The sequence below is a fragment of the Echinops telfairi genome, unplaced genomic scaffold (assembly GCF_000313985.2).
Source record: "Echinops telfairi isolate 266 unplaced genomic scaffold, ASM31398v2 ScPeMD7_18;HRSCAF=68, whole genome shotgun sequence".
Classification (NCBI taxonomy): Eukaryota; Metazoa; Chordata; class Mammalia; order Afrosoricida; family Tenrecidae; genus Echinops; species Echinops telfairi.
Window position 1 is genome coordinate 44372663 of NW_022103915.1, and position 15435 is coordinate 44388097.

Sequence of the window (15435 nt, forward strand, 5' to 3'; positions counted from 1 at the left end):
GACAGCGGAGAAGTGGGTGAGGGAGATGTTGGATGGAGTAAGATATAATAAAATAACAATAATTTATAAAGTATCAAGGGTTCAGGGGAAGGGGGTACCTGGGAGGGAAGGGGAAAAACGAGCTGACACCAAGGGCTCAAGTGGAAAGCGGGTGCTGTGAGAATGATGAAATCAACAAACATACTAATGTGCTGGACACAAATGATGTATGTACGGATTGTGATGAGTTGTATGAGCCCCTAATAAAATGATTATTTAATAAATAAAATAAAAGTGATAAATCATTATCAACAACAAAAACAAAATGGACCCCCTGGCTCCATACTTGTCAGCTACCTTGCCCTATTCCATGCTAGTCTATTTGTCTGAGATTCCACAATTATTGTAATGTTCACTTTATTTTGTTAAACAGACTTTATTGATTACTGAAGTATCATTTGGTTACATAAAATGTAAACATAAAACCGTGGAAATTTTGAAAGTGAAATTTTCTCAGGCTCCCATTCCCTGAAAAGTTAACTACTGTGAATATACTAGAGATTTTTCTCTTATATATAGTGAGTTTTCACATACCCATATTTTTAGAAACAGAAACGGGATCATGTTAAAAAAATATAAAGCCTCTCTCACTAAACATTGTATCAGCACACTGAACACATCTTCCACCAATCCGTGTATGTGGAGCTTCCTCATATTATTCAGTAATTGCTACGCATTCTGTTGTATGAACTGACAATAATTCTATTCATCCAATCTTTCCATGTCGTACATTTGAGCTGCTTACAGTATCTTGCCATTTCAGATAATCCTGCAATGAATGTTCTTATGTATTTATCACTACTAAAGGATAAACCATTAAAAAATTCAACTGGTTATGCACAACTCTTTAATATGTTTAAAACATTGATTTGTATGATAGGTGAATTATATGGCCGTAAAATGGTTACTTTTTTTAAAGAAGAAAGCCTAAATTGTAAAAAATCAATTGATAAAAGTTTTACACATTTAAATTTTTGACAGATGGCCACAAATTGCTCACTGAAAAAAATGTGCCAATTTACACTCCCACTTAAAATCAGATTTTATTTCCTCACACTTAAAATACCAATACCTAATCAATATCTTTAATTTTTGCCAAACCAATGAATGATTATCCAAAGCACTTTTTAATTATTCATTAAACAGACTTTCATAGTCACGTTGAGGAGCCCTGGTGGCTTAGTGGTTACAGTGGGATGAGAGCTGAATGGTTGGCAGTTCAAAACCATCAGCAGCTCTGTAGGACAAAGACTGGGCTTTCTCTACTCCCATAAACACAGTTACATTCTCATAAACTCACAGCGGGTCACTATGAATCAGCACTGACTCCACCGCAGCGAGGTCTTGCAGTCACATTGGATGTTTACATTTTACTTCTCAACTGCTTATTCGTGTCCTAAGCCCATCTTTCTCCTGATGGCCTTTTCTTAGTAAAGTATGGGTTAAGCAGTGGACTGCTAATCAAAAGCTCAGCAATTGAAAGCCCTGGCTACTTTGAGGGAGAAAGGTGAAGCAGTTGGCTTCTATAAAAATTTGTAGTATTGGAAACCTTATGAAGCAGCTATACTCTATCCTATAGAGTCTGAGTCAGAATTTATTTAAAACAGTAGATTTGGGTTTCTTAAAATTAGCCACTTTAACATTATCATATGTGCTAAAAACGGCTCTGCAACATCTTTTGCCTTTTATGGAATATAAGGCTACTCTTTTTCGAAATCCTATGAAATCAAAAATACCATTGCATTGTAAGGAAATGAACTTTTGACTAAAGAGACTTGGATCCTCACTCAGGTGCAAGAAAACAAATGGGCCTTTTCAGACTATTTATAAAACTTATAAGCAACAACACGGATAAACTAGAAAAGTGAGGCTACGACCATAGATCTAAACTCAGATTACATTTTATTATATACCCTAAAGTCAATAAGAGGTCTCATAGGTTATATAATACCTGCCATTAGCTTTCATAAAATGTATACAACAATTCCTATCCTTAAGTTAAATTTCATACTTTATGAAATAATATTTTAAATAAAGGCATTAAGTAATTAATATGGTGAGTGAAAGAAGTGCTGAATTGTTATCAAATATCCCCTCTAACCTACTTATATGGTAAATTCTATGAACAGCCCTATATTTGTACCATTCTATCATCCTAGATAAACCTAGCCACGGTGTTCTGCACTGGGTTTTCTTTTTCTTTTTTTTTTTTTGGTGCACATGTTTGTTTCTTTTAAACACTGGGTTTTCTTGATACATATATCAGGATTTTTTCAGGATTTTGGACCAATTTCAGCAAGTGAGATTGGTCAAATGATTTCTTTGAACAGTCGCGCTAGCTTTGCAAAAAGAATGGAAGAGTTCCCTTTGAAATCATTTACTGACAACTCCTAACAAAATGTGCTGCTTCCTCTGAATCCTCTGTACACTTCAAGCAACTGTTAAGGCATTTTATCAGTATCCGGATTAACCAATATACCTTAAAGGAACTTAGCTTCACTTCTTTCATCACTGCCCCAATATAGGTGGGGAAAGAGTCATTTTAAAAAGGTTAAAATTTATTTAGTATTAAAATACAGTCATTTGTTTAGGAAGTAATGCCAAAGGTAATTTTACAGCTATATTATTTGAAAAGAAAGCATTTTCAGTTGACTAAGTACAACTAATGGGAAATACTGGTTATGAAGTGCCTACTACTTATCATAGCTTCCTCTACATGTTTGATTCACACGCAAAAAGGACAATGATGTGCGACTGGATAATTCTAGACTAAATCTAGGACTATCTTCATCACTATGAACAAAGCATTTAACCTGCATTGCCCTTGATTTCATCAACTATGAAATGATGAATCGCATAGGGCTCGTAGGGTCCTGTCAGCAGTCAGATTCAAAACTCTGAGAGGTTTGTTTTGTTTGTCATAGTAATTCTCACGAGGCTGTCCGTAAGGCAGCACCCAGCTGTTGGACAAAAGGAAAGCAAAGACGAGGGGTGATCGAAACCCACTCTCCGGACGGAGGCCCCGGCAGGTTTTGGCGCGAGAGCTACCTTTGTTTCTGGAGGACATCTTCTTTCCTGCCGATTTCGGTGCTTCTTTGCTCCTCTTTCCCTTAGTGGCTGTGAGCGGTCCCGGACCAGCTGCAGAATCCGAGTCAGAAGAATCAAGTCTGACTTGACGATGCCGTCTGGACTTGGATGCCTGAAGAGGAGGAAATCCAGGGAAACCCAGGAACCAGAAAGCAAAGGCAACGGTCAACTAAACTAATAAAAATGTAAGTAGCAATTACAGAAAGACAAATACATAATCAAACAAGGAGAGATTTACAGAACCTTTGTCATAAAGTCGTCTACCACCACATGACTTGCTTAATGTAATCACTCGCCCCATGTACAATGTCCATCCTTCACCGTGATACCATGGAAGGTCCCCTGCGGTTGCCATCACTGTCTACTCAGACGTGGTGAAATGTGGCTGTCCGTGACCAGGTGTGGCTGGAGACTGACGGCTCAGACAGCGAGGACTCTTCCTTCCGCCTACAAATCTAACCCCCTTTCGTCTAACAGCAGGACTTTCTTCTCGTTAGGCACGAACGTGTTTCAGTGGAACTACTCACCCTAAGCTCCAGTTGTGGCCGGCCCTGTGGCACAATGTGTCATTGAGATTTCTCACATGCAGGGGTAAGTGAATGATCTGACATAGCCAGTGCAACTCAATTTTTAAAGTCTGTTTAAGGAAACACTCTTCTTTCCCATGAGCTGGGCCCCGGCCAGGCTGGAGCTGTCACAAACAGCACATGAAGGCGGCGAAATCAACACAGAAGGTGAAAGAGGAAAGGAGAGTCCCAAGATCTCAGCCTCTGAGGTCAGCTACCCAAGGACATTTTTGTTAAATCCATCAATGTATTTCTTTATTTGTGTCAGTCAAAGAATCCGAACAAACAAGGTAGTTTTAGGTTAATGTCATTGAGATCTATAATAAGGCCCCTTCTAGCTATAAACCTTTAGAGCCTCTGCCTGTGGCTATAATCCTGTTTGGGATGGACTTTTCTAAAGAGAAGACTCACACTCCTATTAAAGCCATTCCTCTGTGTCTAAGTCCCACCTTGGAAGTAGAGAGCGACCCCAGGAGCATCAGAAGGAAAGCCACCAGTGGAGCACGTTCAAGAGCTCTGTTTGAAGTGGTGGAGGCAGAGATCAGAGATGCTACAGGTTACAGTATGGAAACAATGGTAGCCAAGTTCAGACCAGAGGCCGAGGCAAGGACAGGACAGAGACACAGCGCTGAGACAATGGTGCTATGAGACAAAGCAACAGGCAGGATTCTTGGCCCACAGAGACAGAAGCTAAGGGACCAGGTAGCTGAGAGGCTGAGGGCCAGAACTGAGCATCTTTTTCCCATGGAGTGGCTGGTAGGCTTGAACCACAGACCTTTTAATTAACAACCAAGAGTTTTAACCACTGTGCCACCAGGGCTTCTTATAGATAGCAACAAATCTTTTAAAATTACCACAGTATTATGTCATTTGTTCCCCAAGAAAGCGGGAAAAAAACCCCTATCATATGATGACATACACTTAAATATGACAATTTATGGGGAACATAATTGTTTAATGATTTAAAAAATTATTTCACCATGTTTTATAACATTGCATGCATTAAATATCAATGACCACACTTCAATATGGCAAAAGGGTTCTGGTTAAGAAGAACTTGGAATAATTAGTTTATGGTCCTTGGTGCTTTCACAAAACAATTGTTTCACACCACTCACTCCGCTACAGCAAATCAATAATGTAACTAATCTACAGTCACTTCTAATTTTCAAATTTTACAGCCAAAAAATAAGTAATTTCCCACTTAAGTAATTCTTAGATTTATGATAAAAATTCATGCTTCCCCCTGAAACCCCACCAAAATGAAATCACTAAATAGAGAACAGAAACCCATGGAAGCAGCACAGAAATACAATAAGAAGTATTTTCAAAGAAATCATACAAAGTCTCTCTCAGAACTGGAGGCTTATCAGATTGAATGGATGCCTGTTCTGAGTGCCCAGCGGACAGAAAGAGGGCCTCTATCAAGTTACAGTACCATGGAATGTCAGCAGTCCAGGGATAAGGAAAACACAAAGAGACCTCAGGGGCAGGAGGACCAGAAGCCGAAAGAAAATAGAGAATAATGGCACCAAAATGCCAGGTAAAACCAATAGAAAAAGCCAAAAGCCACACACACATCCCCCCAAATCTGGCAAATACACTGTTAGGCAAAGATGAGGTGGGAGACTATTGAAATGTTTTTTGACTTTTTAAACCACATATATGTGCTGTGTGATGAAAAATAAAAATTTTTCAATGTAACTCATCAATTTCTACATTTCCTTATTAGGAAAATAACTTACCTGAGCAACAACTGCAAAGGCCTTTGACTTTATTTTTGCTAATGAGGCTGCCCTGTCATATCTCTGGAAGGAAAATAAAGAGGAAAGAAACAAAGTTAAAACACGCACGCACTGGGGGAAAGAGTAAATAGCCAATATTTGTTCACACAAAAAAGCTTTGAGATAAAATGTAGGCTAAAAGAAACTAATATTTCTCAGACACAAACTCAGTAGAGACAAAGTCCCACCCCACCCGAGCTGCTGGAGTGCGGGAGACTAGCCCCATGGCTGGGGTGCTTGCACTCAGCTTCTAGGTGGGTCCTGGGAATGGAAGTCTGGGTAGTCAACGGGGACTTGTCACCCCCTCCCTATCTGTCTGCGTCTGAAGGTGGCTCGTCTCACCCACTAAGATGAATTAAACACTGGCGGGTGGGAGGAGGGCAGGAAGTAGTAAAAGTAGTTTGAGATACTGTCTAAAAAGCTGACAAGAAAACATTACTAAAGTCTTACTTTGCCCCTGGAAGCGCTCAGGACACCTTCCACCATTGTCCCTACTCCCCGCAGAAGTCTCTCGACACTTAACCCCCAACCTATACCCGAGGGGGTCTTTCACCAGGTTTCAAATAAAGAATCGTCTGTCTCTTCAAGGAACCCAAGTGTTTGAGTTTTCCGGTATCCTTATTGTAGCGCTAACGAGGGCCATAACATTTCGTATACAGAATTACAGATCTTCATAACACGAAGAGAAGTGAACCTGATGTCCTGTAAGCAATCCCACAGTGACTTGTTCTGACCTCTGATTCTTGTGAACCGTGGTCTCTCTCTCTCTTTTCTTCTCCATCTTGAATTTTGGATTTTAAGGATGGATTCTGAAGGAGAAAATAAAACCCACATATATATATACACACAAGAAGGCTTCCATATGGTCATGGGAAAAATCCATTATCTTTTCATTGAATTCTTCCATGAACGTTTTGCAGCCTTCTGGTACATACACATACTGACACATATTTATACCACTCAAACGAACTAAGCGTTAACTGCGAAACAATTTTACAACAGTGAGAATCTCTTTTAATTATTCAAAGAGATCATTTCACCACTAACATTAACACCAGTTTCAGAAGAGTTCTGAATAAAATACCTAAATCCTCCTAACTAATGAAAAATCACTGAAGTTTATGTGGTTGTAAGAAAATCCTTTTATTTGCCTTTCCTTTACCTTTTCAGAAGTAATACTGGTCTTAGTAATGCTCATTGGAGAAAATTTAATTTTTAAGAAAATACCATCACAAATGTTAACGCCTAGTCACTTGTGTGCCCCAATTTTTAGTCAGAGACAAACTGGAACAGGCCTCAACTGCTCATATGCTAGAGGATGTTGACAATTAATACAAGTGGAGAGAGCCCTGGTGTAACACTGAGTCTATCATATCTGAACTTAGTACTGTTTCAATAGATTTGATTTGCTGAACATCAATGACCAAAGACCAGACAAGCTGTGAGATACTATCAAAGGTATTGCACACGTGGAGTATAAAGCCACAGAAAAGAAAGAAAATACCAAAACGGGTGTCCAAAGAAACTCTGAAAATTGCTCTAGAATGTAGAAACATTAACGTGATTAGAAGAAATGGTGATGTGACAGAGCTGAACAGAAAATTTCAAAGGGCATCTTAAGAAAACAAAGTAAAATGTTTACCTTATAACATTATATTATCAAGGAACTTCCAGAAATTCAAGACAGATTCAAAGATGACATAGAACAAGGGACATCATTGCTGATATCAAATGGAACTTGTTCAAAAGCAGATAGATGTTAACCAGTAGCATTTTATTTACTACTCAGAGTCATGGGATTCTGTGGATCATAACAAATTATGGATAATGTTGCAAAAAAACGGGAATTCCATAAAACTAAGATGGCGAGAATTTGTCTTACATACTTTGGCACCTGACAACAACAAATTGTGTTCATGTAGAACCTGAACCTACATCAAGAGTCAGTTTCTTGAATAGAACAAAGTGAGACAGTGGCTTAAAGTAAGAAGAGGTGTGCATCCGGGTTGTAACCTTTCACCACCCTTATTCAATCCGTATGACAGTGTTGAAGGAAGACTCACTAACCACATGTGACATGCAGACGAGACAACCTTGTTGCCTGAAAGCCAGACCAAGGCATATTTACTATGGCCATTGAAAGGCTACAACCTTCAGTACAGATTATACCTCACTGTAACGAAAGTAAATGTCCTCACATTGGATCAATAGACAGCATCGTGAAAAAGGGAGGAAAGATTGAAGTTGTCAAGGATTTCATTTCACTTTGAACCACAATCAAGACCACAAACAGCAGCTCAAGCATGAAGATGGCTGCGGGAAGGAACCTCGTTCAAGTGTCCAGAAGCTAAGAAGTCACTCACAAGACTGCGAGCCTCGGTATTTTTCAGTCATTTCTACGTGGATGCCAAAGCCGGACGATGAATAAGGAAGACAGAAGAAGAATGGAGGCGTTTCAATGATGGCGATGGCAAAAGAACAGTGAATACACCATGACTGCTAAAAGAACAGACACATCTGTCTTGAAAGATGTGTGGCCAGAATGCCCATTAGGCAAGGACGGTGAGACTTCATTTCACAGCCATGGGACATGTTATGAGAAGGGACCAGCTCCTGGGAAAGGACACCACGCTTGGTAAAAGAGCGGCCAGTTAAAAAGAGAACTGACCCAGTGGCTGCCCCAGGTAGCTCAAGTATGGCAACAATTGTGCGGCGGGGCAGCACCGCAGTATTTCTTTCTGCTGTGCACGGGCTTGCTATGAGTCCAAGCAGATCCTAAGGCCCCTGAAACAGTAACAGAGCTATCAAACACCCTCACACTTGCTCTCTCCCATTAAAATAAATGTGGGCAGAGGAAGCCAATTAGTCCTTCTTCCCCAAACCATAGCCATCTGCTTATCACTTCCATTATTTATCTTTTGTAAAGTCTTGAGACTGCTTCCTATATAATAAGAAGCCGGAATTTGGCCATAAGAATTCTGAAAGACATAAGATAATATCCATCTAGCAGTTGTAAAAACATTGACATATTATCAGACAAATTATTTTTTAATTTCCTTTTTTTCCTAGAAGTATTTACTACATAAGAGGTAGTGTACCTGTGGTTTTAAAGGCAAACTGAGCAGGCAGACCTCTGGGTTTCCAGAGTAGGAGGGGTTTTTCTCTAGCTGCAAGGCTGCTGGGGATACTGGCAACTCTGTGCTGAGGAGATGTAAAAAGTTCATTTTCTGAGCCTTCTGGTGTGTCTAGAGCTGCAGACTCCAATGCTTCAGGGATGTTAATGTTAATGGGAGCCACGCCCACTGGAGGCCATACACTAGCAGGATGTGCCCTGTGGCAATAGGGCCTTCTGCTTGTAAGAACATTGGATATCAAATTGTATCTCAAGTCCCTTAACAGTTAAACATCGCTAATTAATCCTAATCTTTAAAACAATGCTAGCATCAACATTCTGGAGTTCAAACAAAGCACATCTTTGTGTAGGATTTGGCCCAAAAACAACCTATGGAAAATGCCAAATTATAAAGATTGTAGAAACATATGTAGTATAAGATTACTTACTTCTCTGAAAAATTATACACATACCCACACGCTTATATAAACATAGAACCCATTCTTAAGGTTGCAAAGCTAACAAGAGGCAAGCTGCATTTAGCTCTGCAAGAATGCAGTCACCCAGGCCTACCCCTCCGGTATAACGCAGAGGTGAGCAATCAAACTGCAACCACATACCTTTCTGTCTCTGTGCCACTGTTGATGCTCCAGAACTATGTTCTTAATGTTGTCAAAAAAATCATCTTTGATCAAGCTGAGGGCTTTGTCAGGATTGGATTTATCAGCTGAAATGATGTTTTTCATGTTCTGATAATGATCATGCACATTCAGCATTTCCTAAAAGTGAAGAGAGGGGTCTTTTATTTCATTTTCTGAGGAGATGCTTAAAGGCCAGACCAACAGAAAACAAAATAATCTTCCAAAGTAACCGTGACTTGACAGGAAGTAATATCTACGTGAAGTAAAGCCCATGAAAGCCAGGAGCCGTGTAAGAAGGAAACTTATCAGAGAAGGTGGGATAGTTAGGTTTTTTGTGCCAACGTGGCTCCCATTGGAACATGTTGGGGGAGTTTGGCCTGTCAATCAGATCGCAGCTTGATTGGTAGGCTACTGAGATACATGGCTCACTGGAGGCCAGCCCCACTCTCTCTCTGCATCACCTTCCTGTTGACCTGCCACTTCAAGCCATGCTTATGATAGCCAGAGCCCTGGCGATGTGTCCACCACCACTGAATCTACAAGACTTTGCACCGGGTGCCCTGTGATCTTCCTGCAGTTTGCATCATTGCATGTGGCTGTGTGAGTTTGAAGATGGATTTATGGACTAGTATCAGACTTATGGGCTAATATCAGACTTATGGACTTGATCTGGGATGGACTGGGATGTTTTCTTAATATACAATTACTTTTTAATAGAAAGCTCTTTCTTATACATATGAGTGTCCCTGAATTTGTTTCTCTAGTGAACCCAGTCTAACACAGAAGGGAAACTCCAATATTTCCCCCTAAAACAAATGATAGAAAAGTGGTAAGGCTACACCCTGTCAAAGGGAGAAAGTTTGGGAAATTCAGAAAACCAAGTCAGTCCCATGGTTTTCTGAGTCTCAGAGGTTCCATGATAAACTGAGAATAATGTGATCATGGAGTCAACATAGTGCAACTTTGTTACTGAAAAGGCTTATTTCCAGAGGGATAGACTAATTGAATTTCAAACTAAAGCACACAATCAGGCAATGCAGACAGAAAAAAGAGCGTATGAGCTCTGGCTCTACTGCTTTCTAACTTAGCATCTCTCCACCTCAGCTTCTGTGGGAAACAGAAGGATTTCTCCCAAGTTGTCTCCCCCAAATATATGCCAAAATTAGCTGCTTGGGAATGACTACACACTTGGAGGTCATCAGGAGTGGATTAGGGGTCATTCTCCCTAAGAGCTATCAGCCATCTAGACCAAGCAGACACCACTGTTTATCCCACAACAAGTAGGGCCCACTCCCTTCTGATAAGGATAGTAGTTGTCTGTTTCCTTGTAGGAGATGCCAGAGAGGTCAAACCCGCCCACGGATGACCAAGGTTAGGTAGCCATCATGAATCTAGGGTCCGCCCATCTTGTCACATGTGTACCCCTAGACCTTCCCATTCCTATGGGCACACCCCTTGCTCATCCCCTTCCTGTCACGCTTATGCCTATCATACATCCCCTTCCTACAATGTGTATGCCTATTGTACTGCCCCTTCCTGTGACGTGTGGTTACCTGTAATCATGTCCCCCTTATGAGATATAACCTTGGGTTAGCAATATAGTTGGGGCTCTCCTGCTCTCGCTCTGGAGGCTCTCTCCTGCTCTCGTGGCCGGGCTCCCCCAAGGACCACCAAGCGGGGCTGAGGTGAGCATGCTACCATGAATTGTGTCTGACTCCATTATTTGTCTCTCTCCTCTATCTCTCATGCTCTCTAAGACTTTACTATAATCTTTACTTAATATCGCTGTACAATTGCACCTACGGGACCTGTGATGATTTGTTAGGGACTCTCCTCACCCCACAAGTTTCCTCACTCAAGGATATAACCACTTACTGAAGAAAAAACCCAAAAGAATATATTAGAAACATCTACTTTCTTAGAATATTGTGTAGAGTAAGATAATCCACCCAAACCCTCTTGCAGAGGGCCTGCACTACTCTGTCTTGCACCACTGGGTAACACTGGTTTCCTTCGACTGCAGGAGCGCTGATCCTTCCTGGCAGTGTTAATACATCCCAGAGCAACTGAGGATGGTTGCGCCACCTCACCTTAACGAAGTGCCCTGTGTGCGACGCTCAATGTTTTCACACAGTCTCAGGGTGCGCATCTGAAGGCCTTTCATGGACACCAGATTAAGAACACTTGCTCACAAGCCAAGTCACCTTAACCTCTTAATTTGTGATTAACCTACTGCCAGATATTAAATGGTGACTTCATCACCTGAGTCCATATATCCTGGCTCTAGATGCAGCCTTCTACATTTTTCTAGTTCTCATTGCACTGAAAGCTTTCATGATATACTTAAGGTAGATTATTTCTGATACTTTAGAGAAAGCATTGACATTCTAACAAGTCGAAGGTATAACCTCAATATATAGTTGGCAATAAAACACTTTTTTTTTTAAAGTTCAGGAGGATAAAAACAAATTTACCTCTAGTACGTCAGAAGTGATAAGTTTCATTACACGATCATCTGGATCCTTAAATTCTTCTGTAACTTCAGCTCGCTGAATTTTTTTCTTCATTCTATATGACAGCTATGTAATAATGAACATTTTTTAAAATGGATGACCTTTAAAGTAAAGTTTTAAAAAGTGCTGAAAGTCAGCCGAAAAACAGTCTATCTGTACACATTAATGAAACAAAAGCAATTCTAACCAAATAGTTGTTATATGGTCCTTTCTCAAAGGCTATTTATTAGACTTCTGAAATATCCCTGGGATGACAAGCCTCGTTCTTCCAAATGAAGATGAGAGTCTGACCTTCTTGTCTATAGGCAGCAGAGCCAGAGCTGGAACTTAGGGGCCCCTGACCCCATTTTGTGTCCTCACAACTATACCAGATTGCATCAATTGTCACAAGATTAAAGGAATTGTCACTTTTTTATTGAGTTTCAACTTTTCATCAACTACCAAGGCATTCCCTGTTCCTCTTTTATCAGTTACCATTTCTGATGCTTGAATAAAGGCATTAGCAGATGCTGAACCTAATTTCCTCAAAACAGTCTACTGAAAATATGGCATCCAGAGCACAAGCTGAATTTTCCAGAAAACATCTTCAGAAAGAAGACAACTTCTCTAAGGTAAATGAGAGGCATATATAAAACATAGATATAGGAATGGATTTTGGGCTTGCACTTAATCCTAATTCCAATCTAAGAACAACTCGTTTTTAAGACATGTCCCTGCTCTATACCTGCCCTCATGAAGGACACATGGAAGATATGGGTGCTACAGCAAAGTATGGTGAAGAAACTAGATGGTGTCCAACTATCAGAGAGAATAGCATCTGGGGTCTCAGGCCCTCATGGAAGAAACACACCTGCCCGCGTGATCCAAGGATTGCAAAAAATATAATACAAATCTCAAAGAGAGGATGGATCAAGAGCTTAAGCTATGAAATTCAGGTTTGCAGAAAGTTTAGATGACAGTGGAAGCCCAAAATACATTTGCAAGATCTACAAATAGAATAAGCACCTGGTAATTTCCCTCTGACCATAATCAAGGGATGGGAATAGGCTGATTATCAGACAGAGTATTACAGAGATGATTACAGTAGATTACATGAAAAAATCTTACTTGAATAGTTAAAATCTTATCATTTGTTCTCCCCTTTAACACATTTTAAATTTCTTCTGGTTTTTAATATTTTCTGCTTTCTTTCCACCTGGGGTTTATTTCTGTTGTAGTCTATTATTGTTAGTAGCTTCTTGACTCAGTTATGTATTTCTGTTTCTTGGTATATGAAACCCGTAAATACATTAATGGTTTTCCAGGGGGATATGTCAGAGGAGATGAAGGGGTGGAGAGTGAATAACAAGGTGTACAGTACAAGGAAGAAATTGTCTAAAATGGATGGTAGTCACGATTGTACAACACTTTTTCATAAGACTGAAGTATTGCATTGTATGTCTGGATTATGACCGAATAAAGTGATTAAAAAAAATAAAGATGACAACTTAAGAAACATCTTCTCTAAGAAATAAAATATTTCCATTTTAACAAAGGGTTCTACAAGTATACTATAATGTATTTCTATTTTCTAGCGATTGAGATATCTTATAACTAGGCATGATTTCTTCTTTTAGGTCACGTACCAATTTGGGCATTGCAGTAAAGTAAAATGCTTTGTCTAATCGTAGCTTCCGAAAAATGTAAGCGGCATCAAAATGCTGTGCATTTATCAAATCTTGCTGAAATTTCAAAACTTCATCCCAATCCTTCAGGGCCACTCTAATCTGCAAGGAAGAGTTAAAAGTTATACCAAAGCAATTTTTAACCAACTGTAAGACCAGAAACAAACTCATTGCCATCAAGTCGAAGCCGAATCATAGCAGCCCTATGGGACAGGGTAGAACTGCCTCCTGAGTTTCTGAAACTGTAACTATTTACGGGAGTAGAAAGCCCAGTTTTTCTCCCACATTTTTAATAAAAGCATTAGAATATTAAAACACTGGCATTTCTTTTACAGTTCACTTGTTATAAAAATATTATACATATTTCACATTTCTGCTCCGGTGCAACAACTCACCAAGCATTACCTTCTGTTTTGGTTGGCACAGTTGGGTGTTGTATAATCCATACAGAAGATACAGGGCACCAACCCGGATTTGGAAGGTGTAAGGAGGCAAAAAAAACCGCCATCCCAAAGCTAAAGCTTCTTTTGTAAATGTGTTCTTTTCCAAATTTCTCATTCTGCCACTAAAAGAGAAAAAACATTATGCTGAATATTATGATTCACTAATAAAGAGTAATGAACAAACGCTAGGCACATCGAACCAAGCCAAACCCATTGCCATCGAATCCATTTCGCTTCATGGTGACCCCGGGTATGACAGCAGAGAGCTGCTTCATAAGAGTTTTCTTGGCTGCAACTGTGACTTGAAGCAGATTATCGGGTCTTTCTTGCAAGATACCAAGTGGGTCCAAACTACCAACCTTTAGGTTTGTAGTAGAGCGGAAACCATTTGCATCACCCAGGGACCTTAGAAGAGGTATAATTTAGAAAAACAACATAAAACCTGTTGCCATCAAGTCAATTCCAACTCAGTAATCCAAGAGCCCGGCGAAGAACTGCCCTCCAGGGTTTTCAGGGCTGGCCCCAGCACTAACTCTTTCTGGTTCAGGTACACTGATCCCAGACAAGTGATTTGTACACTGTAGCAATATACTTACATGCAAGTTATTTTTATTTTAAAAATAAAAACCTGAAACAATGCCTACAACCAGGCAACAGAGGTTCTGCTGTACCTGCCTACAAGAGGAAGTGGGGAATACTACTCTTCAAACAACAGATAAAAGGACCGGGAAAGACCTGCTACAGTACTGGCAAGCAGACAATTCCTAAAGAAAATTCCAGCACATGTATCAAATGGCCCCTTTTTTAGGCCTTTTCCCCATTGACTGGAAATTTGGGAAGTCCAAGCAACAATTCCTGGAACTGCTATTTCTACCCCCAGAAGGGGCAGAGTAGAAGACCAAAGGTTTTAAAAACATGCTGGTGCATAGGTCCTGATCTCCCACCTGCAGGCTGTGATCACGGAGCGCTTATTCAACTTCCTTAAGGCTCGGTTTTCTCCCCCATAAAATATGGATACTTATACCTGCCTTGGGAGTTGTTCTATGGGTTGAATAAATTAAACAATAAATGCACTACACTTAGTAGCCATTAAAAATTTAGTTCCTCTTTTTTCTTTGATGCACAATAAAATCACATTTGTAGTTACATCGCCAAAGAGAATAAAACGTATCTTTTACATTGTATTCAGCAAAATGGAATTTTAATAAGAAGAATCCTTCATTCAGTCAGTCAATTATTTTGCCATTGCAGAGTCTCACGTGTACTATGTTTATGGAGACAGTCATTCAGTTACTGTCCTCACAGAGCTTATTCTAGTGGAAGGAAATTAAAAACTAATTTTAACAATAGTAAACATTTCTTCAGCAACTGTACTAAGTGTGCACTTAATCCTCACCACAACTATCTCTGGTTTTATTACCATCGCTCTTGATTTACAGATAAAGAAGCTGGAGGAAGTAGTAACTTGCCCAATGTCAAGGGAGCCTGCATTCAAATTCGGGCAGTTGGTTTCCATGTGTTCTTTGTGCAACTTTCCAACTGCACACTTAACAATTATGGGGGAAGGGGAGAAAAACAAGCAAACA

The 15435-nt window shown here is 40.0% G+C and overlaps 1 protein-coding gene across 1 annotated transcript in view; it reads right to left on the bottom strand.

The window, feature by feature from the left end:
- SNAPC1 (small nuclear RNA activating complex polypeptide 1) overlaps positions 1–15435 on the bottom strand; it is a 27502-nt gene that overhangs the window by 11221 nt on the left and 846 nt on the right. Inside the window, exons 2-8 of the mRNA XM_045288168.1 lie at positions 13812–13971; positions 13368–13508; positions 11704–11808; positions 9209–9367; positions 6211–6285; positions 5438–5500; positions 3088–3238 (exon numbers count right to left, since the gene is read on the bottom strand). Of these exons, the coding sequence (XP_045144103.1) occupies positions 3088–3238; positions 5438–5500; positions 6211–6285; positions 9209–9367; positions 11704–11808; positions 13368–13508; positions 13812–13971 (854 nt within the window). The remainder of the gene's footprint in view (positions 1–3087; positions 3239–5437; positions 5501–6210; positions 6286–9208; positions 9368–11703; positions 11809–13367; positions 13509–13811; positions 13972–15435) is intronic.